Source organism: Narcine bancroftii, chromosome 5 (assembly GCF_036971445.1).
Source record: "Narcine bancroftii isolate sNarBan1 chromosome 5, sNarBan1.hap1, whole genome shotgun sequence".
In the NCBI taxonomy this organism is placed as follows: Eukaryota; Metazoa; Chordata; class Chondrichthyes; order Torpediniformes; family Narcinidae; genus Narcine; species Narcine bancroftii.
This window is the reverse complement of record NC_091473.1, coordinates 108980534-109006792: the sequence shown is the minus strand read 5'-3', so window position 1 is coordinate 109006792 and position 26259 is coordinate 108980534. Positions and strand designations below refer to the sequence as shown.

At 39.6% G+C, this 26259-nt stretch overlaps 1 protein-coding gene across 7 annotated transcripts in view; it reads left to right on the top strand.

Annotated features, from left to right (window-relative positions):
* The window catches only part of LOC138763856 (fizzy-related protein homolog), a 56972-nt gene extending 35229 nt beyond the window's left edge, over positions 1-21743 (top strand). For 5 of the 7 annotated variants that reach the window (XM_069938724.1, XM_069938723.1, XM_069938720.1 and 2 more), the window contains 11 exons: positions 3067-3194; positions 6090-6172; positions 7120-7303; positions 11729-11794; positions 13848-13950; positions 15945-16129; positions 16443-16676; positions 17306-17410; positions 19176-19268; positions 19776-19851; positions 21103-21743. In XM_069938724.1, coding sequence (XP_069794825.1) covers positions 3067-3194; positions 6090-6172; positions 7120-7303; positions 11729-11794; positions 13848-13950; positions 15945-16129; positions 16443-16676; positions 17306-17410; positions 19176-19268; positions 19776-19835 — 1241 coding nt within the window. In that variant the 3' untranslated portion in view covers positions 19836-19851; positions 21103-21743. The remainder of the gene's footprint in view (positions 1-3066; positions 3195-6089; positions 6173-7119; positions 7304-11728; positions 11795-13847; positions 13951-15944; positions 16130-16442; positions 16677-17305; positions 17411-19175; positions 19269-19775; positions 19852-21102) is intronic. The other 2 variants (XM_069938726.1, XM_069938725.1) reach the window with 2 other exon arrangements.
* The last annotated feature ends 4516 nt before the right edge of the window (positions 21744-26259 follow it).

The following is a 26259-nucleotide window of genomic DNA, read 5'->3' as shown; positions in this document are numbered from 1 at the left end:
CCTGGAGCAGCTGTTCGATGGACATTGGAGACCACTCGCTTTCTTCAGCAGACACCTGCGACCCTGGAGCAGAAGTATAGTGTATTGGACAGGGAGTTGCTAGCCCTCTACTTCACCATACCCCATTTCCACTATTTCATTCAAGGATGAGATTTCATGGTATTCACCGATCACAAACCCCTAACCTTTGCCTTTAAGGTGTCAGATCCATCGTCGGCATGGCAGCAGCATCACCTCACTTATATCTCGGAGTACATGATGGCTATCAAGCATAATTCCAGCAAGAACAACCTAGTAGCTGATACTCTGTCCCATACATCCATCCTGTCTGTGTACTCCTCCCCTGGAATTGACTATACATTGCTTGCAGCAGCCCAATGGCAAGATAGCGAGATACCAGCCTACCTCACTGCAGTCTCAGGGCTACAGCTGGAAGACGTGCATTTCAGGCCATCCAAAGCCACATTTCTCTGTGATGTGTCCACAAGCCAACCTAGGCCAAACATTCCTACCGTGTGGAGGCGTCACATCTTCAATGCGCTACATGGGTTGACTCACCCATCCATCCAGGCAACAACTCCGATTCATGTGGCATGGCCTGCGTTAACAGGTCAACTTCTGGACCAGCACTTGCCTGTACTGTCAGACATCTAAGGTGCAGAGACACTTTAAAACCTCTCTTAAGTCCTTCCCACTGACACACAGATGATTTGACTACGTCCACATGCATGTTGTTGGGCTGCTGCCAGTTTCCAGAGATGCCACATAACCGTTCACGATGGTGGACAAGTTCACTAGATGGCCGGAAGCTGTCCCGCTTTCAGACACTTCCATGACATCCTGCACCAGGGCCATCATTGCCAACTGGATAGCCTGTTTCAGTCTTCCTTCCAATATCGTTAAACAGGGAGGAACATTTCAACTCCAGCCTATGGGCAGCACTGGCACAAATCCTAGGGATCCAGTTACATCACACCATGGCCTATACCCCACAGTCTAACCTCCTGGTAGAAAGATTCCATCAATATTTGAAGATTCCCCTCGTGGCGCGGCTCTGAGGCCTGGATTGGGTGGAAGAGCTGTTTTGGATGCTCCTTGGCATCTACACAGCTCCGAAGGAGGATTTGGTCATGTCCTCCACTGAGCTCATCTATGGGGCACTGCTGACAACCCCAGGAGAGTTTGTGCCAGCTTCATCCTGCATCCCGAAGGATCTCGAAGATTGCAAATACGTCTTTGTAAGGTGAGGCACACACTGGATTCCCCATCAGCACCCATACAAGGTTTTATGACACAACAGGACTATGTGCCTTTTGGGCAGGAAACGTTCATGGTCGGAGAGGTCGGCATCCCAAACGTACGAGCTGTTTATGAACTGTAGGCTCAGCACCTCCAAACACAGGTTCCTGGAGGGGGGGGGGGGGGGGTGCGGTGGCCATGTACGGGCTGCACTGATCCACAAGTAAACCAGGTCACGGAGTGCAGGCTCACACTGGGCTGACGTCAGTCCAGGGGGTGGGGGCGCAAAGGATCGTGAGGGTCATTCTGATAAGCTCTCGGAGAGTTTTAGTAAAGTCATTTGGTTGGTTCAGCTTGCTCACAGCTTCCTTGTGGTTTTTCTTTTGCTCGCTGCACAGCACACCGACTGCAGTTGAACCATAATTCAGAATACTTGTAAATAAGAGTTCATAAGATATTCTGTATCTGACAGATGGAACTCTTGAGCAAATCACAGTTTTCCTTGCATGGTAAGCAAGTCTCTGGTTACATGGAGTACTTGTAGTTCCATCCTTGTGTATTTAGTTTAAGATGAGGCAGTTATGCTTGTAAACTTCTAATTTTTCTGTTTGTTGGTTTCACTTTTGATCTCAGCTGAGCCAAAGTGATTTTTTCTGTCATTTTTATTTGGGATGTTGAATCAGCAATCTAATTGGAATGAAGGAAACAGGAGATTTAACTGAGGTACTCAAAATTGTGAGAAGCATCGAGAGTTGATGGATGTAGGAGTTGTGGGGTAGTGGTGGGGGATGGGAAAGCCAACCAGAGGACAGTGGGGTGTAGAACTCATTGCCTGAAAGAGTGAGGCAGAAACTGTCATCACATGGTCCTGAATGAGCAACTCACTTGGAGAGTTACATCCATGATGTAGCTTAAATATTGGCAAGACGGATAGAACCTTCTTTTTTTTTAAATGTAATGTACTTGAACTGACCAGACAGACCAGAATTTGTGATAGAGAGGCTTTTCACAAAATAAAATGTTGTGGTTGGAATCTGAATGGGTGAAGTGCTGCATTGAAGCTTTCTTAGCATATGCAACACTTTTTTTTCTCCCCCTCTTGGAGATGCCAGGACATCACAAGATAAAATAGAAAACAGTGATTTATTAGGCTGGCTGCTTAATATGTGGAAACATCAAGAAAATGCCTGATCCATTTTTTGTTCAATCTCCTCCTGCGAGTTGCTGAATAATGATCATCATGCTAACGGGCTGAATGTGTCTGCCAGCCCACCCAGGAGAGAAGAGGTCTGCTGTCCGACTAAATATCAGCTCGAGGATGGTCTTATTGTGGGCAGATGGGATCATTTATAGAGTTGGCGTGAACATTGTGAGCGGAAGGACTTTTTAATGTGATGTCCCACTCTTTGAGTCTAGACCTCCATCTGTTCAGCACTACCCCAGAAGTTGGAGCACAAAAATATAGGCCAGCACTATCAAGAAAACAAACTTGAAATCAACATGCCTCTTAAAAGATCCGTGGCATTATTTGAGGAAATTTGGGTAACTGAATGACCTGAGCAAGTGTTAGTATTGCTAATAGTTGAGACGCTCATTGCTTGCTGTTCCTTGTTTGAACTCGTGCTTGTGTCTGAGAAGAAAGGAGTCTTTTTATTTTCTTTCCATTGTCGTGTACCGTTGCAAGTAGAGCGATCCTCCTTTGTGTTCAAATGAGGATTCCAGGTGGTAAATGAATGAACATGATGGCCCGGAATAAAATAACTTGCTGTTCTTCATGACGATAGTGAAATGGTATTGCTGTAAAGAAAATGCCTTCTCCGTTGACAGATGGTGTAGCATACGCTGCCTTACTAAAGAATGAGTTACTGGGGGCAGGCATTGAAAAAGTGAGTGACCCACAGACTGAAGATCGGAGATTCCAGATGCCAATGCAGGAGCGACGCAACCTATTCAGAGTAAGTCTACTAACGTTCAATTATCCTATTATTTATAGACTGGCTCAATTAATCCCTTTGTCTGCGGTCAGTGAAATCATACTATGCAAAATTAGATGTTTTCCTGAATTGTAATGGTGAAACTCGACAACATTGCAGCTAATCTGAATCTGAAAGGTGGCTCGGATTCCTAAAGAAACAACATATAACCATATAACCACTTACAGCACAGAACAGGCCAGTTCGGCCCTACTAGTCCATGCTGTAGCAAATCCCCACCCTCCTAGTCCCACTAACCAGCACCCGGTCCATACCCCTCTAGTCCCCTCCTATCCATGTAACGATCCAGTCTTTCCTTAAATGTAACCAATGATCCCACCTCAACCACGTCTGCCGGAAGCTCATTCCACATCCCTACCACCCTCTGCGTAAAGAAATCTCCCCTCATGTTCCCCTTATAATTTTTCCCCTCATGTTCCCCTTATAATTTTCCCCCTTCAATCTTAAACCATGTCCTCTAGTTTGAATCTCCCCCTTTCTTAATTGAAAAAGCCTATCCACATTGACTCTGTCTGTCCCTTTTAAAATCTTAAAACACCTCGATCAAGTCCCCTCTCAATCTTCTACGCTCCAGAGAAAAAAGCCCCAGTCTGCACAACCTTTCCCTGTAACTCAGACCCTGAAATCCTGTCAACATTCTCGTGAACCTTCTCTGCACTCTCTCTATTTTGTTTCTATCTTTCCTATAATTTGGTGACCAAAACTGTACACAGTACTCCAAATTTGGCCTCACCAATGCCTTGTACAATTTCATCATAACCTCCCTACTCTTGAATTCATTACTCCGATTTATGAAGGCCAACATTCCAAATGCCTTCTTCACCACACCATCCACCTGATGAATATTTCTCTGTAGCGTCAGTTCACTCAGTTCCACTGGAATCGTAGTGCACATGATGAAATAACCACACAAGGAGTTTCTTCAGTGAATCAAACATGTTTTGGTCAGAATGCTGGGAGTTGTAGTGCCGCCATAGCACTGTTACACGCCTCTCCCCACCCCCACCATCCCGCAGAACCAGCAGAAAGGTTTGTCTGTCCCTTAGGTGGTCGACCTTTGTGATGGACTTTTAGCCGCTGCAGTGGGGAAGACTTGTCCACGTGAACTGGTTTAAGCCTGTCAATAGTGAAAGACTGTGGATTCCCTCCAATGTCCAAAATACAGGTTGACCTAGTTTGTCTGAGTATCTTGTAAGGTGTCTGGAAAGGTTGACCAACTGTTCCCTTATGGATGTGGTTTTTGAGGTCTTTGGGCATGAAGGAAGAGTGTTGTCCTTGTGAAGATGGTTGTATAGGGTTCAATTTTCCTACTGTCTCCCTTAGGAGTTGGATTGGTAGGGGATGAACTCCCCTGGGACCACCAGCGGTGTGCTGTACACAAGCTCAGCAGATGAAGCTTGGAAGTCCTCCTTTTGAGTTGTTCTAATGCCCAGTAATACCCAGGGTAGCTCATCAGCCCAGTTTGGGCCTCTAACTGAGCCATCAAGGCTGACTTGAGTTGTCAATGAAATCTTTCTACCATTCTATTGGCCTGGGGATGTTAGGATGAATTGTACGGAATAAGTGAGACAAGGCCGTCTACATCGAGGAAGTAAATTATAGTCCTCTATCCAAAGTAACATGTGCTAGTAAACCAAACCGAGACTCCAAGAACGTCCGAGCACAAGTGTCTGTAGTAGCATGTGCCATAGGCACTTCCTTGGGCCATCGAGTAAACCTGTCCATTACTGTAAAAAGATATCCTCGTGAAACAGGAAGCAGAACAACAGTTCAGGTTCAGCTGTCCAAAAAGGTGGCAGCTTCACAGCAATGGCTGCAGAGTCCATGTTCATCCAAAAATATGTTTTTTGGACTCTTTGGGGTCACCAATTGTGGCCACTGGAATCGTAGTGGACATGAGGAAATAACCACACAAGGCATTTCTTCAGTGAATCAAACAAATTCTTTGGTCAGAACACACGCAACCTTTTAAAGGCTCGAATCACGTGCCCGATGCATCGACGTCATCGTGCACTGACGTCACATGGCCAGTTTGATGCCTTCTGGGAGTTGTCTGCACTTCATTCATTGCTTTTGAAAGTTGTGGATTTGTGTCTCCCTCAAGGACGAATAAATAAACTCAAGTTATCAAGTTGTCTCCCACTCCCCAAGATTGGTTTTTCAGATCAGTTTGGTTCAGGTTGATGCTAAAGATTTTTGGTATTTTGGCCAATGTCTCCCTTCAGTTTATGATGTCCAAAATAGATTATTTTCTTCTCATTTGCTTTGTGCAAAATTTGCAACAAGATAACATTGATTGAACAATAATTTACTGCACATTGGTTGCTGATGTGTTGTCTTGAGGTCCTGCTTCTCGCTCTGATTTATTTTTCCTCAAATGGTTTATTTAATCTACCAAAGGCAGAAAATACATTTAGATGATTTCAGGATGTCAATTTTTTGGCCCAGATCAAAGATGGTGAATTTTGTAGGCTACTTTACCACCATTCTTGTGTACTTTTCTCATGTTGATTTTGAAAAGGTTTTAAAAAAAAAGTTCTTTCTTGAACTAAAAGATGGTCAGCACGTACCACTGAATTATTTGAATAAAATGCTGATTTGTATATCTGTATTTAAGATCATCATGAACAAAGACAGTGGTTGAATATTCTTTAATTATATATTAATGATATTTGGTTTATAATGTGTTAATGAAGAATGTAAAAGTAGCTGTTAATTCTAATCTATTGTTAAATGCATATTCTATGCAAGGATTACTCTTGATAGTAGCTAATTCTGCTTCACTATGTGTTTCTCGTTGCAATAGAATGTCGTTTTCAATTGAAGTTTAATCAATGCGTTGCAATTTTTTTTCAGTATGCTTTGAGCACGAAGAGATCCACTACTGAAAGTGGGAATGAGATTTCACCATATTCATTATCACCCGTCAGTAATAAAAGGTAGTGTAGAGAGAATTATTGGCTTTCTTCATTTTTTAAAAACTTTTTGTAAGAATAAAGAAACATAGTTGTTGATTGACTTTGAAAATAAATTGTGTGTGCTCTCTCAACTGACACTCTTCCCCCAAATTCCAATGAATGTCACACTTCCACTGCTTTTTAAAAAAAAAGTTATTTTTTTTTTTAGAAGTTCCTTTCATTGATGAAACATTCAAAGTGAAATGGCTGAGAATGTAAAAACAATTTTTGTTGTTGTTGCATCAAATATGAGCAATTGTACGAAAATTAATAATTTTTCGATTAAGTTATGGTTTATTTGAACTAATTCAGCTTACCCTTGAACGTCCTCTGAAGAGGAGCAGCTATGATACAAATTGCTTAGTATTTGATTCTTCATGCATGGAATGGAGTGAAGGATCCCAGTGTTGGACTAGAATTATTTTGTAGAAATAATGCAGCATTTTAAAACAATACATCTTTTAATGAAAAACAAAAAGATGTAGACCAATAGGCTTAAACTGGCTGCAGGACTGAATCAGTGATACAGCAATTTTTCAAAGTGGAAGTGAATGGTTGGAGCACAGGAATGTCAGAATTGTCCTCATGGAATGACTAAAAACAAGATCGATCAGCTATGTTTTGAACATCTGTTGCATAAAAAGCTATGAGCTTGATTCAACCACTCTTACAGGGGTATTTCTCTTACTCGGTTTTATAACATTGTCTATCCAAAGAGCTGAATTGCCAATGCGTATGAAAAGTTTCTCTTTGGCTCATTACTGGGCAGACATCAGCAACCAACTCTGGAGCATGTTTTCAAATAGATTGAATCCATTATGTTATAAAACTAAAGGCAGAATATCCTCAGTGGTCGGAGATGGAGTTGGCAAGCTATATCTCGTAATTAACCATAAATCTAACTTCTTCTCTCTACTTTTTTTGAATAGTCAAAAATTGTTGCGGTCACCACGAAAACCAACAAGGAAGATCTCAAAGATTCCCTTTAAAGTTCTGGATGCTCCAGAGTTGCAGGATGACTTTTACCTCAATCTAGTGGACTGGTCAGCAGCAAACGTCTTGAGCGTTGGTCTTGGAGCATGTGTTTACTTATGGAGTGCGTGTACTAGTCAGGTAGGGTGCCATGTTAATTTTTTTGGTCCCTTCTCACATGAAGTAACTGAGTATTAAATAGAAAAGCTTATCCCATTGACCTCTTGCATGGGGCCAAATGGTGTTGCTGTTCAGCCAATTTTTCCTTGGCAACAACTGTTTCTGCACAAAGCTTTATGGAGGTCAAAAAGGAGCTGGAGGTCTGATCTTAGCACTTTGTGCAAGGTGACTGTGGGTGTAGTGCCATCTAAATGGTTTCACTTGATCCTCATCCTGGGTTAAAAAAGGCTGATACTGTAAATCTGAAATAAAGGCAAAATGCTGAAAAAATGCAACAGCAGGTTAGGCAATATCTGTGAAAAAAGAAACATGATCATTTAAGAATATTTTCCAATACTGGTGGATTCCTAAATTTTTGTATATTTGGTCATGTTAAGGTAAATCATTTTTAACTTTTTATATTTAAAAAAAAACATTTGTTATCGGCAGAAACAGAAGTATTTCGGAGGCTTTGCCAGTCCACTTTCTTCACTACCTTTTGTGGCTTGGCAGCTTCAATGACAGCATGTTGATTGAAGAGTCTCCCTCCATTGCGGAGTCCAAAGTGCCGTGTGGACCGTCGTGGTCACCACTGTGGCCAGCTGCTACAAGCTGTGTCTCTGCAGAGCCTATAGTGCAGGAGAGGTTACAGCTGTATGCAGGTTAGCTCAGAAAGAACACGCTGTTCCCAGAAAGAATGACACAAACCCCAGTTGAGTAGTTAATACTGAGTTTTATTGGGCCCACAGCCCTGCTTTTATTCTCAAGATGAGGGGTGTGGTCAATGCCTCCTCAGCGCTTATTGGTGCATTTGCAATCTGCTTTTCTTGATAGGCCAGCTAGGATCCTTTAGTTGTGGCCAATTGGAGGGCAGCGCTGTGGGCCTGCTGGATCATGATGTTCGTTGTTCATTTTGTGAGGCACCCAGAGGGGCCACCATAATAATTTATTTATAAATGGAATAATAAATTGTTAATAATAATCCACCTGTCTTGAGGCATTTAACTGAATTATGGAATAAGATAAATGATGAGATAGGTATGTAGGGAAAATTTTCAGTTAAAAGATATTTATATCAGAATAAACTTTTTTCCTTTACTCTTAATAATCAGTTTTTGAAAATGTGGAATCAGAAAAGAATTAAAACTATTGGTGGGTGATTGTTATGAAGCCAGATATTTTATTTCTTTTCAAAGAATGAAAGAAAAATATGAAATTCCAAATAATACATTTTTTTGTTATTATTGTTAAGGCTTTATTGTTGGAAAATTTTGGACCTTATTTAAGATTTCCAAGACAAAATAAATTTGAAATTTTGTGTACAGAAGGAGGTATAAAAAAACTTTTATTTCCAAAATGTATAAATTGTTATAAAACAAGATGTTGAAATTAGTTATTCATAAATCAAGATTAAAATGGGAGAATGATTTAGAAATATTAATTGTCCAAGATGATTAGAGATCTATATGTAAGGATAATATGACTAAGATTATTAATGTTTGATATAGATTAGTGCATGATAATTTGATACATTAATTGTATTTAACTCTTCAGAAATTAGAGATATAATTTAATTTTTTCAGATTTATGTTTTAGATGTACTAAAGAAGTAGGTTCCTTTTTACATTCGACTTGGTTATGTGATCAAGTTAAACCTTTTCAGATACGACTGAAGGAATTTTTAGAGAAAGTTTTAAAAACTCAATTAGTCATGGACACAACATTATTTTTATTAGGTAATGCTAAAATGTTGAGTTTGTCTTTGAGGTTGGCTAAGTATCAAATTGCGCTTTTAAGGTTGGCAATGGCTGTGGCAAGAAAATGTATAGCCATAACTTGGAAAAATGAGATTGATTTGGGGTTGCAGAGATGGCATTCAGAAATGAGATCATGTGTCCCTTTGGGGAAAAAAAAACATATAATTTATGTGATAATTATCTTTTTTCAAAAGAGTGGAGCCTTTATTTGCATTATATGGGTTTAAAATTTTGAATTCCCTAGAGCTCGGAGAGGTGGTGTTGCTTTGATTCATGGTGGTCCTTTTTATGTTTTTGATGGTTTAAATCTCCTCCTTTCTTTGGAGTTTATTTGGGATGGGAGGAGGGTGGGTTAGGGGGTGCGGGGTTTGCATTGTACATTCAAATCATTTTTAAATAAAGTATTCAAAAAGAAAACTCTGCCCATGGCGTTGGAGAGGGAAAACTCTGCCCATGGCGTTGGAGAGGGAAAACTCTGCCCATGGCGTTGGAGAGGGAAAACTCTGCCCATGGCGTTGGAGAGGGAAAACTCTGCCCATGGCGTTGGAGAGGGAAAACTCTGCCCATGGCGTTGGAGAGGGAAAACTCTGCCCATGGCGTTGGAGAGGGAAAACTCTGCCCATGGCGTTGGAGAGGGAAAACTCTGCCCATGGCGTTGGAGAGGGAAAACTCTGCCCATGGCGTTGGAGAGGGAAAACTCTGCCCATGGCGTTGGAGAGGGAAAACTCTGCCCATGGCGTTGCCCCATTGCTTCTTTAAAATGCTCAAAGGATGTGTCAGAAACTTTTTGTGGAATGGTAATGTGGTTAGAGTCTCCGTGGAAAAGTTGATATAGGAATATAAATTTGAGGGGCTTAAAACTGCCAGATTTAAAAAAAAATACTACTGGGCATCCCAGGTGAGGTTTGTTGCCTCATTATTTGAGGGAGGGGTGTCCCCCTTCTTGGGCACAAATTGGGTTACATGTGATAGGGGAAAAGATAGCAGGAGAATTTATATACAAATATATAAAAAAAAAAGAAAACCCTATAATAAAATGTTTGCCAAGCATGGCAAAGAATAAATTGATGTATTGGATTGAAGATGGGGTTATCTCCTAAAATGCCCTTGACCCAGAACAATTTAATACCCATGACTCTGGGCAATAAGATCCTAGACACTTTGGTGCTGGAAGGGGATTGGGTGTATCAAAGATTGTTACTATCAAGAGCAGCTCAGGTCATTCAAGCAGTTGAGAACTAAATATGAGCTATCAAATAGAACAGTCTTCTGATTTCTGCAATTAAGTACCAAAAATGACCCTGTCTGACTGTAGTGATATGGAATCTGTAATTTGAAAGGGGAATGTATGTAAATTTATCTCTAGGATGTATTCCATCATCCAAAGTGAAGGGATTTGGGTATAACAATTGATGAACAATTATGGGAAGATTTGTGTTTGAATAGCCTGACAAGAATTGTTAATGCCAGACACTTGCCTCACACCGATTTTAAAATTACACAAGTGAAAGCCAGAAATGTGCTCTAGGTGCAGTGTGGACGTTGGAACCTTTGTCCACTCCACCTTCCTTCTGGGAAGACCTGGGGGGACACTGAAAAAAATAACAAAGGATCCAGAGTTGTACTTTCTAGGGGACATTGGGGAAGTACAGTTTACACCAAATTCAGTTTGTAAATTGGAATATGGAAATAGTGTTGCATTCCATTGGAGAAAATCACCTACTATTTACAGAAGAAATATGACTCATTTGTTGAAGTGTGGCTACATTCGTAGGTGAGGCACATAGGTCCACAGATAAAATTCACAACTCCTTCTCTGCCCGAATAGAAACAATTCGTCCCAGCAGGTAAAGGATTAAGAGTATGAAATGGGAATGTGGCGCAGATGACGTGTGTATTTTGGCCCTATCTGTTTTTATTTAATTTCAGAGGCCCTCTAGTTTTGAGGAGGATTGTTGTCTTTGTCAGTACTTAGGTGGTTTTGTATTTTGGTATTTGTATAATTTAAGAGATAGGGAGGGGAAGGTGTAAGAAGGGGGAAAATAAGGACTCTGTAAATCATATTACATGGAAAGAGAATGTAATATTTTGTTTATTGGATTTACATGGGTCTTTAGAAAATTAAAAATAAAGTATAAAAAAAATAAGTAATTAATTTCTGGAAATAATCCCTCGTGTAGGGTACTAGGAGAATTGGGGTGAAATTGATAAGGCACGTGAGAGGGAATGGATAATGGGGATTGATAGGATTGTTCTGAGAGCCAATATAATTAAATGGGTCAAACAGCAACTTGTTTACTTTGTGAGGAAATCTGAAAAAAAAAGATATTAAAATCTTTGAGGTTATAAGCATATTTTTCCATTTAATCTCTCAGTTTGATGGGGAAGCAATGAATTGCTAGTATTCTTGCGACATGATGGAAGACATGAAGGAACCTTACATTTGGCCTGAATACATCATTGCTTCAATGAAGCATGTGGCTTCTAACTTACAGAAGACTCTGATCCTCTTAGACAATTATTCTGAAAAGATGCATGAGTAAGAGTGGTATAATTAGGAGCCAGAAAGAGAATACTGATTTATTGAGGGGTTGGAACTTTAAATAAGAAGAAAGCAGCGTTAATTATGCTTTGCCTTTTTGTTTCCCAGGTAACAAGACTTTGTGACCTTTCCATAGATGGGGACTCTGTTACATCAGTATGTTGGAATGAGAGAGTGAGTGTATTTAGGCTTTTGTCATTGCTGCATTCAGTTCCTGTTCTGCTCATTGGCAAAATTTTCAATGAAATTAGTTGCATTCTATTTTTTTTTGTAAAGAATTTAGATCTACAGTACAGTAACGGGTCCTTCCAGCTCTTGCTGCCCAAATGGTCTCCAACCTCCATACGCTTTGAAAGGTGGGAGGAAGCTGGAGCACCCAGAGGAAACCCATGGAGACATGGGGAAAACATACAAACTCTTTACAGTCCACACTGGATTCAAACCCGGGTTGCTGGTGCTATTCTAGTGTTGGGCTAAACCATGCTACCCGTATTCGTAAACGGGAATGATTTTTCTACTTCTGAAAAATGAATATTATTTAAATATTAATTCACTTGTTAAACGTTCTTTCATCTATTTAGTTTTAGTCAATTGGTTGTGTCAGGGATAAATTCTGAGCTATGCAAATGTTTAATTGCTGCTCAGTCACTTTGAACTGGTGACTGGGTAGCTGAGTAAATAGATCAAAAATGGTTTGTAATTTTGGGTTAGAAAATGCAGTCTCTCTTTAAATGGAGCCTTCGTATGAGAGTTGAGTTTTTTAAAAATAAATAGAGCCACAGATTCTAGAAGCTTGAACATGAAAATAGAAAATAATTGAGTAACACTGCAAGACACTACAGAATGAAGATGATGAAGTTACTGTTGATCAACTTCAACACAAAGGCCGGGGGAATACTGTGGATAAAATGACAAAATGATCAATTTGTGAGCAATTTTGGCAGAAGTGTTAGGGGAGCTGATGGATTTATTTGCTCCTTTCCTCCCTACGTTCTGGCAAAGTGCCTGATCAATTCCGTGGAGGCACTTGTTGGAGATTGCTTCACAATTTCCCTCTATTTTCAGGCTTCCTGTCAGTCACACCACTATTTACCTTACGTGGGAAGGTGACCAATGGGAGCAGGTCAACAATCTATCCACTGCTGTCAAATAAGCAGGAACCTAATTGGCCTTTGGCAGCACAGTGGGACAGAGAATAGAGTTTCTGCTTCATAGTTCCAGTGACCTGGGTTTGATTCTGACTGCATGTACTCCTTGTGGCTTCTAGTTTCCACCCTCGCCCAAAAGATGTGCAGGTTGATTGGTTAATTGACCACTTTAATTTACCCCTTGTATGAAGACACTGAGATATAAAAAATAGAGTATGAGTACTGAACAAACCATTCAGCCCACAACGTCTGTGCTGAACATTATGCCAAAATAATCTGTCTTTGTTGCTTGATTCAGATTTATTGTCAGAGTACAGGTATGACATCACGTACACCCTGAGATTCCTTTTTCCAACTAGAATTACCACTAATTGGAGGTGCAAAAAATAAACTGTACACAGCCTAAACATGTAAACAAGTAAAAGAACTGTAAACACATAACAAATGTAAACTGTGTAATACAGAGAGAACAAAAGAAAATCAATAAAGGGCACAAGTAAGAGTCCTTAAATGAATCTCTGACTGAGTTTGTTGTTGAGGAGTCTGATGGTCGCGAGGTAGATTCAGATTTCTCTATTTCCTGCATATGTTATGTCTACTAAGAAGCCTCTCAAATGCTAATATCTTCTTCCTCCACTACCCTTGGCAATCCCTTCCAGGCATCAATCACTCTGAACTATTTAAAACTCACAAACCTGCCATGAGCATTTCTTTTTAAACCCCTCAACTCACCTTCAACACAGCCTGTAGTATTTGAGTTGGAGAACTAATGAGAATGAGGTAAAGATTCCATTACTGTCATGTAATACTACATTTAGAGTGTAACATACATGAAATTCTTTAACCGTTAAGAAGACAGAGAGTCACCACTTTGTTAAGTGCCCCTCACAGAAACGAGTCCCCTGCAAAGACGAACTTGCAACCCTTGGTTTACAAGGCCAGTGCTCTAACCACTGAGCTATCGAAGCTTCATTGGTCGGTTTATTGGTTGAAAATGTAAGATTTGTCTGGCCAAAGGGTCTAATTCTGTGCCGTATTGTTAATATGGATCTAATACAGCATGCTTTTAATATGTTCAGGGGAATTTTGTGGCTGTGGGCACCCATAAAGGATATGTGCAGATCTGGGATGCAGCAGCTGGAAAGAAATTGACCTCTCTCGATGGACATTCTGCTCGAGTTGGTGAGTCCCAATTAATTGCTAGTTGAGTTTAAATTGTCAGATGGAAATGTGAGTGTACACATTATTATCAGATCATGCAGTCAGCATCTAAAGTGAGTACCACCGTCTTGCAACTCTTGAGTATTTGTGGTTTGAACATGGCCCCAGTTTGCATTATGTATTCTGAAATTCTGTCATGTATCTTAAAACCAAGTTGGAGCATTTAAATGATGGTGATAGGAAGCTCTTCTTCAGAAGGGGTCATGAAAATCTGGGGTTTCCATCAAGAATCAATGGAAAATTTCAGTGTCAATTGATAGATTTTAGTTGGGTAAGGTTCACAAAAACAAGGCAATGATTAAGTTGAATTGCAAACCAGATTTACAGAACCAAATTAATGATTCCTGTTTCTGTGCCCCCAAAATAACTGTCATTTTACAGTCCCTTCAATGTGAGATTTTTTTAAAAATTGTTTCAAATGTAACCTTGGAGGGAAGGAATATGAACATCTGATATTTAACAGGATATTACACAAACAATTTAAAGGTAAAGGTTCCATTATTGCCAAATAATACTACATTTAGCATGTAACATATATGAAATTGTTTAACTTTTGTTTACCATAAGGCAGACAGAGAGGTGGCACTTTGTCCAGTGCCCCTCACAGAAACCTACAGAGCCACTTTCTGAAAATCCAAATTGGGTTATTGAGCGAGACTGCTCCAATCATCAGATTTAAGAAACAGAGATGCTTGATTTTTCTATTCTAGCTTTACATCTCCAAGTTGCTCTGAACATGAAGTGCAGTGATTATCATAAGAAATGTGGCTCGCGGTTTGTGATGAGCAATGGTGCAAAATCCTGTTTGCTTTTGGTGATGTTGATTGAGATAAATATTATAAGGAAAAGCAAGATAAGCCTTTTGCCACTGAGGGTAGGTGACATGGCTTACGGGTGCAAGGGAGAAAAGTTTAAAGGGAGACATTAGGGGATCTTCAGATGGAGATGAGAGGGAATGTGGAATGAGCTCCCAGCTGAAGTGGTGAATGCGGGCTCAATTTTAACATTTAAGAAAAATGAGGATAAGTATATGGGTGGGAGGGGTATGGAAGTATATGGATTGAGTCTAGTCAACAAGACTAGACAGAATAATAGTTCAGCACAGATGAGAAGACCCTCTTTTTGTGCTGTAATGTTCTATGGTTCTACTACCTTTCCTTTAAAATAGTGTCAAGGAATCTTTTGTATCCTCCTGTAATTGTAGCGGACTGGGCTTTAGGAAGTTATTTTTAAAAGAACACATATGTGAACAGGTGGTCTGCTGATGGCAGGTTTTCAGAAGGACTGAAATGGCATTTTCCTATAATGCAAATTTAAGATTTTTCTACTAGACAATATAGATTTTCTAGGAAGAGCAGGGCTGTTCTGATCTTGATTTCCCCATCATGTTCTAACACAAGCTTATTTTTTCCAAGAAGACAGAGTTGGCAACCACTACTCAAAATAGAAATTGTGTTAACGCCATTGAATGTACATCAGTTGTTTCACAGGGAATTTCAGAATTATGCAGGACTAATTATATTTTGATCTTCATCAGCCCTGCCTACTATTTTACATTGTTACATTGCTAGACCACAGTTGCATGGTTTTGATGACATTGACTTTGAGTAAAAAGAGTTCAATATTTCTTAAATATTTCACAATGTTTCTGAAATAACTGTATTGAGGAGCTGATGTGGCAATTTACACAAACACTGATTTTTAATGCATTACACAAAAGAGCTGAAGGAGCTCAGTTGGTCACACAGCGTCTATAGGAAGCAAAGGGATATAACCGACATTTTGGGCCTGGACCCTTTTTCCCGAAACATTGGTTATATCCCTTTGCTTATGGACACTGCGTGACCTGCTGAGTTTCTCCAGCACTTTTGTGTATTGCACTACTATCAGACTCTGGAAGCTTTTCTGTTTAACTGATTTTGAACGCAGTCTTGTTTATGTTGCTTGATGTTCAGGGGCTTTGGCCTGGAATGCTGATCAACTCTCATCAGGTAGTCGGGACCGTCTCATTTTACAGAGGGATGTGCGGACACCTCCCCTTCAAACAGAGCGCAGGTTACAAGGACACAGACAGGAAGTGTGTGGATTAAAGTGGTCTCCTGATCACCAGCACCTGGCTTCTGGAGGCAATGATAACAAGGTAACAGACATGTTGAGGCTTGATACTGTAGACTTGTAAACTAAACATGTAATGTAAGGATTTGCACACTCATAGACAAATGAATAAAATGACTGAGATATAAATTCTGCAAAGTTAAAATGTTAAGTACCATTAAATGACATTCCTTCTACATCGCATTTGACATACTTGCTAGGTGTGTGCTCACGTGTGTGTAAAGTAGATGTATGTCCTTTTGGAATTTGTCATTGCTTAATGATGTACAGAAGTTTCTGTGAGGTTTCAATGGTTGAATATACTTTTATGTTGTCACAGCAATTTATTTATCTTTCAGTTATTTGTGTGGAACAACTCCAGTCTAAGTCCAGTGCAACAGTACACAGAACATTTAGCTGCTGTAAAGGCCATTGCCTGGTCCCCTCATCAGCATGGACTCCTTGCATCGGGAGGGGGCACAGCTGATCGTTGCATACGTTTCTGGAACACGCTGACCTGTCAGCCACTGCAGTGTGTTGACACAGGTTCCCAAGTCTGCAATCTTGCTTGGTCAAAGCATGCAAATGAACTGGTGAGTTTCCAATAATCAAGTCTTGTGACAAATTGAATATACAGTGCATTAGTGCCAGATTTGTGTGCACAGAGTGAATTAGCATAGAAATGAAATGATGAACAAAGGAGTTGTTTTGGTCATTTTACTCATAATGCCGACTATTTGTGACCTAATGCTCTTACATAATGTATCTATTTATTCAGAATATTCAGCCCTTTTTATTGCTCTTGTTCTATCTCATCTTTGGGCACAGTCTGTGCCTGTTACATTTGATGCAGACCATATATCTCTTATTTTCCTCATGGGAGGAGGTGTCAGCGAGTGTGTGCCAGCTTAGAGTTATCCAGTCAGTCCTTTCTCCCTTGTGTGAATCAGGTAGAGAGTTCAAAATGGGTCCTTCTGTCTCTACTGCAAAGCTGCTGGTTAGAAAATTTTCGATTGTCATGTTCTTGGCAAAATGGAAGCTGTTGGAGTCCATTTGAATGACATTAAAGAACCAATGGCCAAAGTGCCTTGTACGACAAAGATATTGATTAGTTAGCCAATAAGGACATTTTGCAGACCACCAGTTTTCAGCTAGATCAGAAATAACCTTGAAAGAGATGGATTCAAGACCTTAAAGTACAAGTGACTGCTTTGTTTTGCAGGTTAGTACACACGGCTATTCCCAGAATCAGATCTTAGTATGGAAATATCCATCTCTAACACAAGTTGCCAAACTTACAGGGCATTCGTATAGAGTACTCTACCTGGTAAGTGTTTTAATGTTGTGAATGGTTTCAAGATTTTGGCACCAGTACCACAGTTTCTTTAGTAGTCAAGTTATTAGTTGACTGAAGATGTAACATTTGTGAGTGCAATGTGTAAACAGGAATGACTAACTCATGATATTACTCATTTGTTTAATAATACCTAGAGGAACGAACATGTGGTATTCTGGGATTGTATGCTGTAACTTCCCATTTGAGCCTTATTGCAGATCTCAAATGAATGACTCAAACTTGCATCACAAATATTTTCAATTGTAAAAACCTTGGGCAATCTTAATTTTTATACAGCCTAATTGAATAGTAATAATACATTGTGAATAGAGACAAGAATTGAAGACCACAAAGATTTCTACATTATTTAGCTTAGTGTTCCTCAATTTGATTGTTTCTTGTGCAATATTTGTGTTTGAGATTAATGTTGACATACCTTTTGTAACTAAGACAAGATTTCATATTTTATGTACAAACTTACTTGTGGTTATTCTCATTGTCTTCGTCCTCCCTCTCATTGCATTTTTGCATATTTTACAAATTAAGGAAATCAATTGCCTTCACATTTTCCCTTTCAAATTTGTCCCACTGCCTTATCTATCTGCAGGTGGCAATCTCACCCTAAAATTAATTTTGATAACTTTAGTGAATGATTTAATGTCCTTGCATAGATTTCTGACCATCAGCCAGCAGTGATCAGTGAGCCATTTGACATTAAGGATCCGACAGTCACGTCAGTATTCTGGTGAAGCCTTTTTGTTAGTTTTCAAATCTGGCAGTTCTCCCCTCTCTTCACTGGTTTTCCATTGTCTCAAGGAATTATAAAAAATGTACTCCTTTTCATTTGTTCCAAAGAATGTACAGAAGAATATGTTCTCCTTTCTCAGTTTTCCCTTGGTTAATAGGATGTCTGTTTTTGCCCTTGCACGCAACCTGACCCAAGTGGTTTGTTTTGAAAGGGGGGTTATTGATCATTACTTGAATTGGAGAAGTGGCATTCCCCAGCAAAATCCACACGGGGCAGTTGTTTAGAATATACGATTAATTTTAGAATTTAAAAAAGAAATAATCCACATAACCCTCTTTGGTATTGTAGAAGCAATCAATTTTATAATCATAGCTGGCTCATCCTTCAAAACACATCCCACACTAGCTTAGAGGTTTAATACATCATTTCTTACTTTGGTAAAATCAAAGTATAATAAAGTTAGTCACTTAAAAACATAATTACAAAATCTACACAATTGTTGGTGATTTAAAGACAAAGTACGGGCATCATTTGTAATGAATGTGTACTAAGCCATTTTAACTAGATCAGCAGCATGTTGGTAGGATTTTGTTCCCACATGCGGGGGTTTTGAAGAACCTCGGATAAATATTTAAACCAAGGGTGGTTAAATGACCTCCTAGAGCTGTATTTACCCATCCAACTTTGATTTTCAGCCAATGTAGAGATTCAATACACCACAGCCCAGAAATTCTGAACGAGATGGTTGTTTCTCTGCCCTTTACATTCACAGTCTCTGGTTAGAGTTGTGGTGTATTGTGCCCTACTGACCTTGTAGAGTACGTGCATGCAGATTTTCCATGTATGGGTGTAATGATATTACCATATAACAATTACAGTACGGAAACAGGCTATCTCAGCCCCTCTAGTCCGTACTGATCTAGTCTCACAACCCACCAATCCCCTCTCATCCATATACCTATCCAAAATGTCCTTTAATGACAAAATTGACCTTTCATTGATTTTTAGGCCATATCACCAGATGGAGAAGCTATTGTGACAGGCGCAGGAGATGAAACTTTGCGGTTTTGGAACGTTTTCAGTAAAACCCGTTCTACAAAGGTACCGAGTGTTTTAATTCTATTTTCGGGCAGGGTTTATTTATAAGCAATATGGTTGGTTTGAGACAATATGATTTATCAATATTGGCGTTTATTTTTATATTAACGATTTTTGTTGCTGATAATTTGCTTTTGCTTTGGATTTTTTGACTATTATTCAAATGCATTTGTTTCTGTAACGTATAACAGAAGGGGATTAAATTATTAAAGGAAAGCCTTAATCCTGGGGTGCCATGAGTCAGTTGCCAAAATTTTAAGGAATTAGCTGCTGCCCAGTTGCCCACTCTATTTGTGACTTCCTGCCTTTAGAGGAAGTTACTAATATTTACATCAACAGGCCACACCCCTTCACACTATGTGGAACAATTTTGGATATCTAGTAATTTTATGGAAGAAAATCACATATCAGCTGTAAGATAAAATCTTGGAATATTCCAGGAGGAGTGATCTATTTATTTTTGTTTATTTTTCTTCTTCCCACCTCTCTCTTCACATAATCCATTCTTAGCTGATGCAGGTCCCTTGGGGGAAAGAAACCTGTGGCATGTGTCATTCTTGTTCTCAATAGTGATCACATCCCATAAGTAAGTTGCCTTGTCTACTTGTGTACCTAAGCATCACAGTTTTGTTAGTTTACACATCTGCAAAAGCCTTGAGCTATTTTTAAGCGTGGCATATAAGTGGAACTATAACTGTCTCACGGCACCGTAGAAATGTATGATTCAGAAGAAGGCCACACAGTTTTCATGCATTCATTACACTAAAAGAAAGCACTGGGACAAAATCCACTTCCTAGCTTTCTGTTTACGACCCTGGTGGGTTTGCGATATGTTAGTTTCCTTCAATTGGTATAGCTGTTCATTACCCAGAATTTGTAGGATATGGTCAAGCACTTTCTGCAATTGTCTCCTCTGACAAAATTACTCCAGGTGCATCCTACTAGGATAAGCTATGCCTTCCTTCAATTCACCAGCAATGGGCTAGCTACACTTTCTCCTTGCACTTTCATGCTCACTCAGAAAAAAGTGGATTCCATCCGCTCAACAGCTTCAACTCTGCCCCCCCTCCTCCACCTGCACACTCCATTCTTAACTCTCATTCCTCCCATGGGATTTATTTCCTCTCCCTCTATCCGCACATTCCCCCTAAACTGTTTACTACTTTCTTAGTACTGCATCTTCTACCTAGAACAGTATGGGCCCTTCGGCTCATGATGTGGTGCTGATGTATATAAATCTACTCCACATCAATCGAACCTTTCCCTCCCTAACAGCCCATAAACCCCCATTATACTTGGATCTATGTGCCTACCTAAGAGTCTTTTAAATTCCCCTATTGTAATAGAACAGATTGTCTTAAAAGGGAAAACAAGACAAATAATGAGATCCCGTTAATGCACTTCTCCTTGTATCCCCACCGTAATTCTGGTCTTCTGTATACCTGTTTATTCCATAACTGACAATTGTGCTTTCAATATCTATGCTCAGCAAACATACTAAAATTCTCTCCCTAACTCTCCCCTTCACCTTCTTTCATTGAACCCACTTTTATGACCAATCAATTATTCTGCTCTGCTTCACCCTGATCTTCAGGTAATGCTTCTGTGAATCGAATATTTTCTATGTTCATGAACGGCTGTTGGAATGGAATGATATAAAGAATATTAATAAAGATTAATCAGTTTTTATACTTCATTTTATTCATTAGTTATAAGGTAACAATTCAAATAAGCTCATCTTAGTATGTTGTCTTCCCAATGTGTTAAACTTTATAAATGGTATTTGAAAGCACTTAATGTACATATGAACTTAACTGTTTAATTTCTCATCTTGTAGGAATCCAAATCTGTCCTTAATCTTTTTACAAGGATACGATAAAACTGTCCTGGTACGATAAAACTGTCCTGAAGAACACTGACTGGTCAAGCAGACTGTCATCCCCAAACACAAGCAGCAGTAAAGTTCATCAGAGCTCACGTAACCCCTTCGTCACTGTTTTTGTTCAAGTGGTCAATGCACTTTCATTTGCTGAGATTGAGACTAAGGCTGATTGGACAGAAAATGTTGGGACTCCTCTCAACCCATGGTGGATGAAAGAATGTAAAAAGTGTGTTGTGTTAAGGGAGAGAGTCCACTCTGTATGTATCTATTGTACAATGTGTACAGAAACTATTTATTAGATGAAGGATAATGCTTTGCCCTGTTGATGGTTGCATGGAAGTGGTTGTGGGGTTAGATTGAGAGTTCCTTCAAATCTTTTGTATAGAAAAACAAAACAGATTGACCTGCGTGGTGTGTTGTAAAATTGAAGAGGAAGAAATATAGTTTTTATTTTAAATTGGCCATCCCCATTCTAAATGATCATTTAGAGCTGAGAAACTTCATTTTCTGTAACTTACTTTGCACTTATGAATCGTGTTCAGTTGGAGTAAAGACATTGCATATAGGATCCATAATTAAAAATATTTAACATGCAAGTTTAAATTGTTTATTTATAAACTGCCTTCTATTGAGTTGTTGAGAATTAATAGCTTGATTCCTGCTTTAGTTTGAGACCAGCTTCAATTCCCATTGTAAATGTGTACTATCATATTATCTCTAGGTATCTTCACCTGCCCCTCTTCATGAGCCATATTCACTCGTGTGTTCCAGATGTAAATTTGAGTTTGGCCATATGGGCTAGCCTGTATTAAATCTGCCATGGTCGTCCACATCCCACTTTTTATATGGACCAAGTTGGCTACTGACATTCAAAAGTCATGTTTTAATAATTATGAAGAGACCATTTTTTTTAGCTGTAGCTTGTGTACAGTTATGTACATACACCAAAGCGCCCAAGGATTGACCTTCCAAGACAAAGGATCTTGATAAATCCACTCCTCCTGAAAAACACTTTTGGGCAATAAAGGTTTAAGGTGAAATCATGAAAAATGTGGATCACTTCTTTGCGCTTAGGAGCCGGTTTTGAGCAAAGGCAATTTGTCATTGGTAAATTCACCAGCACCTTTAACCCACCAACAAAACAGTTGTGAAATGAGGGAATCTGTGTTTAAAGATCAAGACCTCAAATCTAGCACAAAACTTGTCCATAGGGTAAGTAAGAGCTTTCCTACAATAACATCTGGAATAACTGTAGACAGCAGGCATCAACCAAAGATACCAATGATGGAAAAATAATTAAACCAATGCTGGAGTCATTCACTGCCCTTGGGCAAGCTATGTTGTCTGTACACTAAATACCTGAAATAGACCCTCTGGCGATGGGTGAAAATTACCACATGGACAGAGAAGTAGCTTGTGTTCAACACCTTCTTGAAAAACAATACATTTTCCCTGTTCCTCAACCACTTGATGCAGTAGTCAACATTTCAGATCCATGCATCAGGAATACATAGGCACAGTGTATTTAGTCAAAGGAGTGCCTCACCTCATAAACTATCCAACCACCATACTCCATTCATGGAAGAGGGTGCAGTTCCCATCTTACAAAACTAGTGTTGAAACAAGTCATCCTACCTTTTTGGTGACAGGGAAATAATCCAATTAATGCAGGAGGTTGCAGTTTAAAAGTATAATTGCATCAGCTAGAAAGAAAATATTTTTTTTTAAATAAAACCAAATACTTCCTTCATTTAGCCCAGTAAAATAGAGTTGAAAATGATTGGGAGTGTACAAGTTTGAACACAAAACTGTCAGAACTATGTTGATGCTTTGGTGGGGTTTCTTCAAAGCTTCACTCCTTTGTTAGAAAAAGCTTCTTGGTGAAGATTGAAACATTGATACTGGGGTCTAGGGTTATACTGTAGTACAAATTCAAGGTTATTATCAATTCAAGTACAACCCAATGAAACCGTGTTCTCACGACCTTGAGCAAAAACAAACATAACCCACATACAGACAAATGATACATATGCAGAACATCTACACGTATGAAAAAATATGAGGGAAGGCCATGCCTCATGAGCCTAATTGAGTTTTTTGAGGAGGTAACAAAACAAATTGATGAATTTGTGGATTTTAGTAAGGAATTTGACAAGGTTTTCCCATGAGGTTTGTTCAGAAAGTCACAAGGCATGGAATGCATAGAGCCTTGGCTGTGTGGATTAAAAATGGGCTTCATTGTCGAAAGCAGAATAGTAATAGTACTCGTGGGTGGAAAATATTATTTCTGGTGGTCAGTGACCAGTAGAGTTTCATGGGGATCTGTTCTGGGACCCCTGCTCTTTGTGAATTTTATAAACAACCCGGGTGAGAGAATGGAAGGTTGAGTAGGTTAGTTTGCAGCTGGAGTTGTGGATTGTGCTGAAGGTTGTCATAGGTAACAAAAGAATATAGACAGGATGCAGAGTTGGGCAGAAAAGTGGCAGAAGGAGTTAAATCCGAATAAGTTGAGATGATGCATTTTGGATGGTCAAACCAGAAGGTGAAGTACAGAGTTAATTGTCAGATACTTCAGAGTGTGGATGAACCTTGGGGTCCAAACCCATACATCCCTCAAGGCTGCCACACAGGTTGATAGGATAGTTAAGAAGACCTATGGGATGTTGGGCTTCATCATTAGGGAGATTGAGTTCCAGAGGGGTCATGTTGCAACTCTACAAATCTCTGGTGAGACCAGAGTATTGTGATCAGTTCTGGTCACCTCATTATAGGAAGGAAGTGGAGGCTATGGAGAGGGTGCAGAAAGAGATTTACCAGGATGTTTCCTGGATTGGAAAATGTCTTAGAAGGCAAGGTTAGTAAAGCTTGGACTTTTCATGTTGGAGCAAAGAAAGATGAGAGGAAACTTAATAGAGGTCTACAAGATTCTGAGAGGCATAAATAAGGCGGACAGCCAGTATCTTTTTCCCAGGGTATGAATAGCAAACGTTACAGCACAGTACCTTATCAAAAGCCTTACTAAAATCCAAATAGATCACATCCACCTTCATAGAAAGGTTTTAAATTAAAAATTACATCAATTAAACTCTTATCAATCCTCCTAGGAAATGTATGTAATTGAGATTGTAAAAAAAATCTCTAATCTGTAGATAACAAAAGAATGAGTATTTGGTAGACTGTATTTAACTGAAAGTTGTTTAAAGGAAGAGAGATTCCCCTCAACAAATAAATCTTTAAAACATTTAATGCCCAATCTATTCCATTCTTTAAAAGTTGCATCAATTATGGAAGGTTTAGAAAAAATAGGACTAGAAAGAGAAAATCTCATTAAGCTAAAATGTTTTCTAAATTGTATCCATATCCTCAAAGTATGTTTAACCACCAGATTATTGGTTAATTTTGTTTAGAGATATAGGAAGTGAGGATCCAAGAAGAGAAATGAGAGAAAATTTTGTAGCAGAATTAGATTCCAGAGAGATCCATATTGGATGACTGTACCTCTCCGAGTGTTCATAAATCCTAGCCTTAAGAATACTCTTCAATAATTTACTCACTTCTGATGTAGGATTCACAGCTCTATAATTCCCAGGATTCTCCCTATTACCTATTTATAAATAAGGGGACCATATTTGCCATCCTCCAATCCTCCAACACCTCCCTTGCAGCCGAAGAGGACTCAAAAGATTATAGACACAGCCATCTCTTCCCTCCCTTCCCACTGTAACCTGGGTATATCCCCTCCAGCCCTGGGAACTTAGCAATCTTGATGTTTTTAAGAAGATCTAACATTTCCACTTCCTCTTCCCTAACCTCAACATTGTCCTGCACACAAGCCTGTTCAGTTCTGACCACCCTGATCAAAGTATTCATTTCAGATGTTCCCAACTTCCTCTGCCTCCAGACACATGTTTCCCCCTTTATTCTTTAGCAGCCCCACCTTCACTCTTATCATCTTCCTGTTCTTGACATATGCATAGAATGCTTTGGGGATCTCCTTAATCATATTTGCCAAGAACTTCTCATGCCCTTTTCAAGCTCTCCTAAGTCTTTTCTTAAGTAAGTTCCTTCCTGGCTACCATATAATTCTCATGAGCCCTTCGTGTTTCCTGCTTCCTATATCTAATGCAAGGTTCCTTCTTCTTCTTAATGAACTCCCTCACCTGTTTTGTCAACCATGGTTCCCTTTTCCTACCATCTTTTTCCTCTCTCAGTGGGACAAACCTAATCAAAACTCGATGCAAGTGGTCCCTAAACATCCTTCACATTACTTCTCTGTTTTCTCCCATGAACATCTGTTCCCAATTTACTCTCCCCAGTTCCTGCCTCAACCCATCGTAATTAGCCCTACCACATTTGAACATTTTCCCATTTGGTCTGCTTTTATCCTTGTCCATAGCTATGCTGAAGCTCAGAGTTGTATTCACTATCGCCGAAATGCTCCCGCACCAAGAGTTCTGCCACCTGACCAGGTTCATACCTAGCACTAGATCCTGTGTCGCCTCTCCTGTCCACATACTGTGTCAGGAATCATTTTTGGATACATGTGATACATTCTGCCTCATCTATCTTGTCGTCAGGATGTGCCAGTCAATATTAAGGAAGTTGAGGTCTCCCACAACAACACTGTAATTTCTGCCCTTTTTCAAAATCCGTCTACTGATCTGTTCCTCAGTTTCCTGAGGGATATTTGGGGGCCTATAGACTACTCCCAGTACAGTGACTGCTCCCTTCCTATTTCTGACTTCTATTCACTCTGACTCCGTCAACACTCTCTCTACAGCATCCTCCCTTTCTATAGCTGTGATACCATCCCTGACCTATCCCTGACCAAACCCCTCCCTCTCTTACCTTCCATCCTATTCCTTTTAAAACATCTAAACCCCAGTACCTTCATCAGCCAATCCTGTCCTGCCAGCCAAGTCTCTGTAATGCCCACAACATCTCAATTCCATGTACTCTAATGTTGTAAGTTTTTTATTCCTAATATTCCTTGCATTGAAATTAACACATTTCAAACTCTCCAACTGACAACATTTATGAATCTTTCCCTGCTTGTCCTCATAAATTTGCCACATGTTGCTTCAAGTTTTTCACCTTCTGCCCTATTCTCTG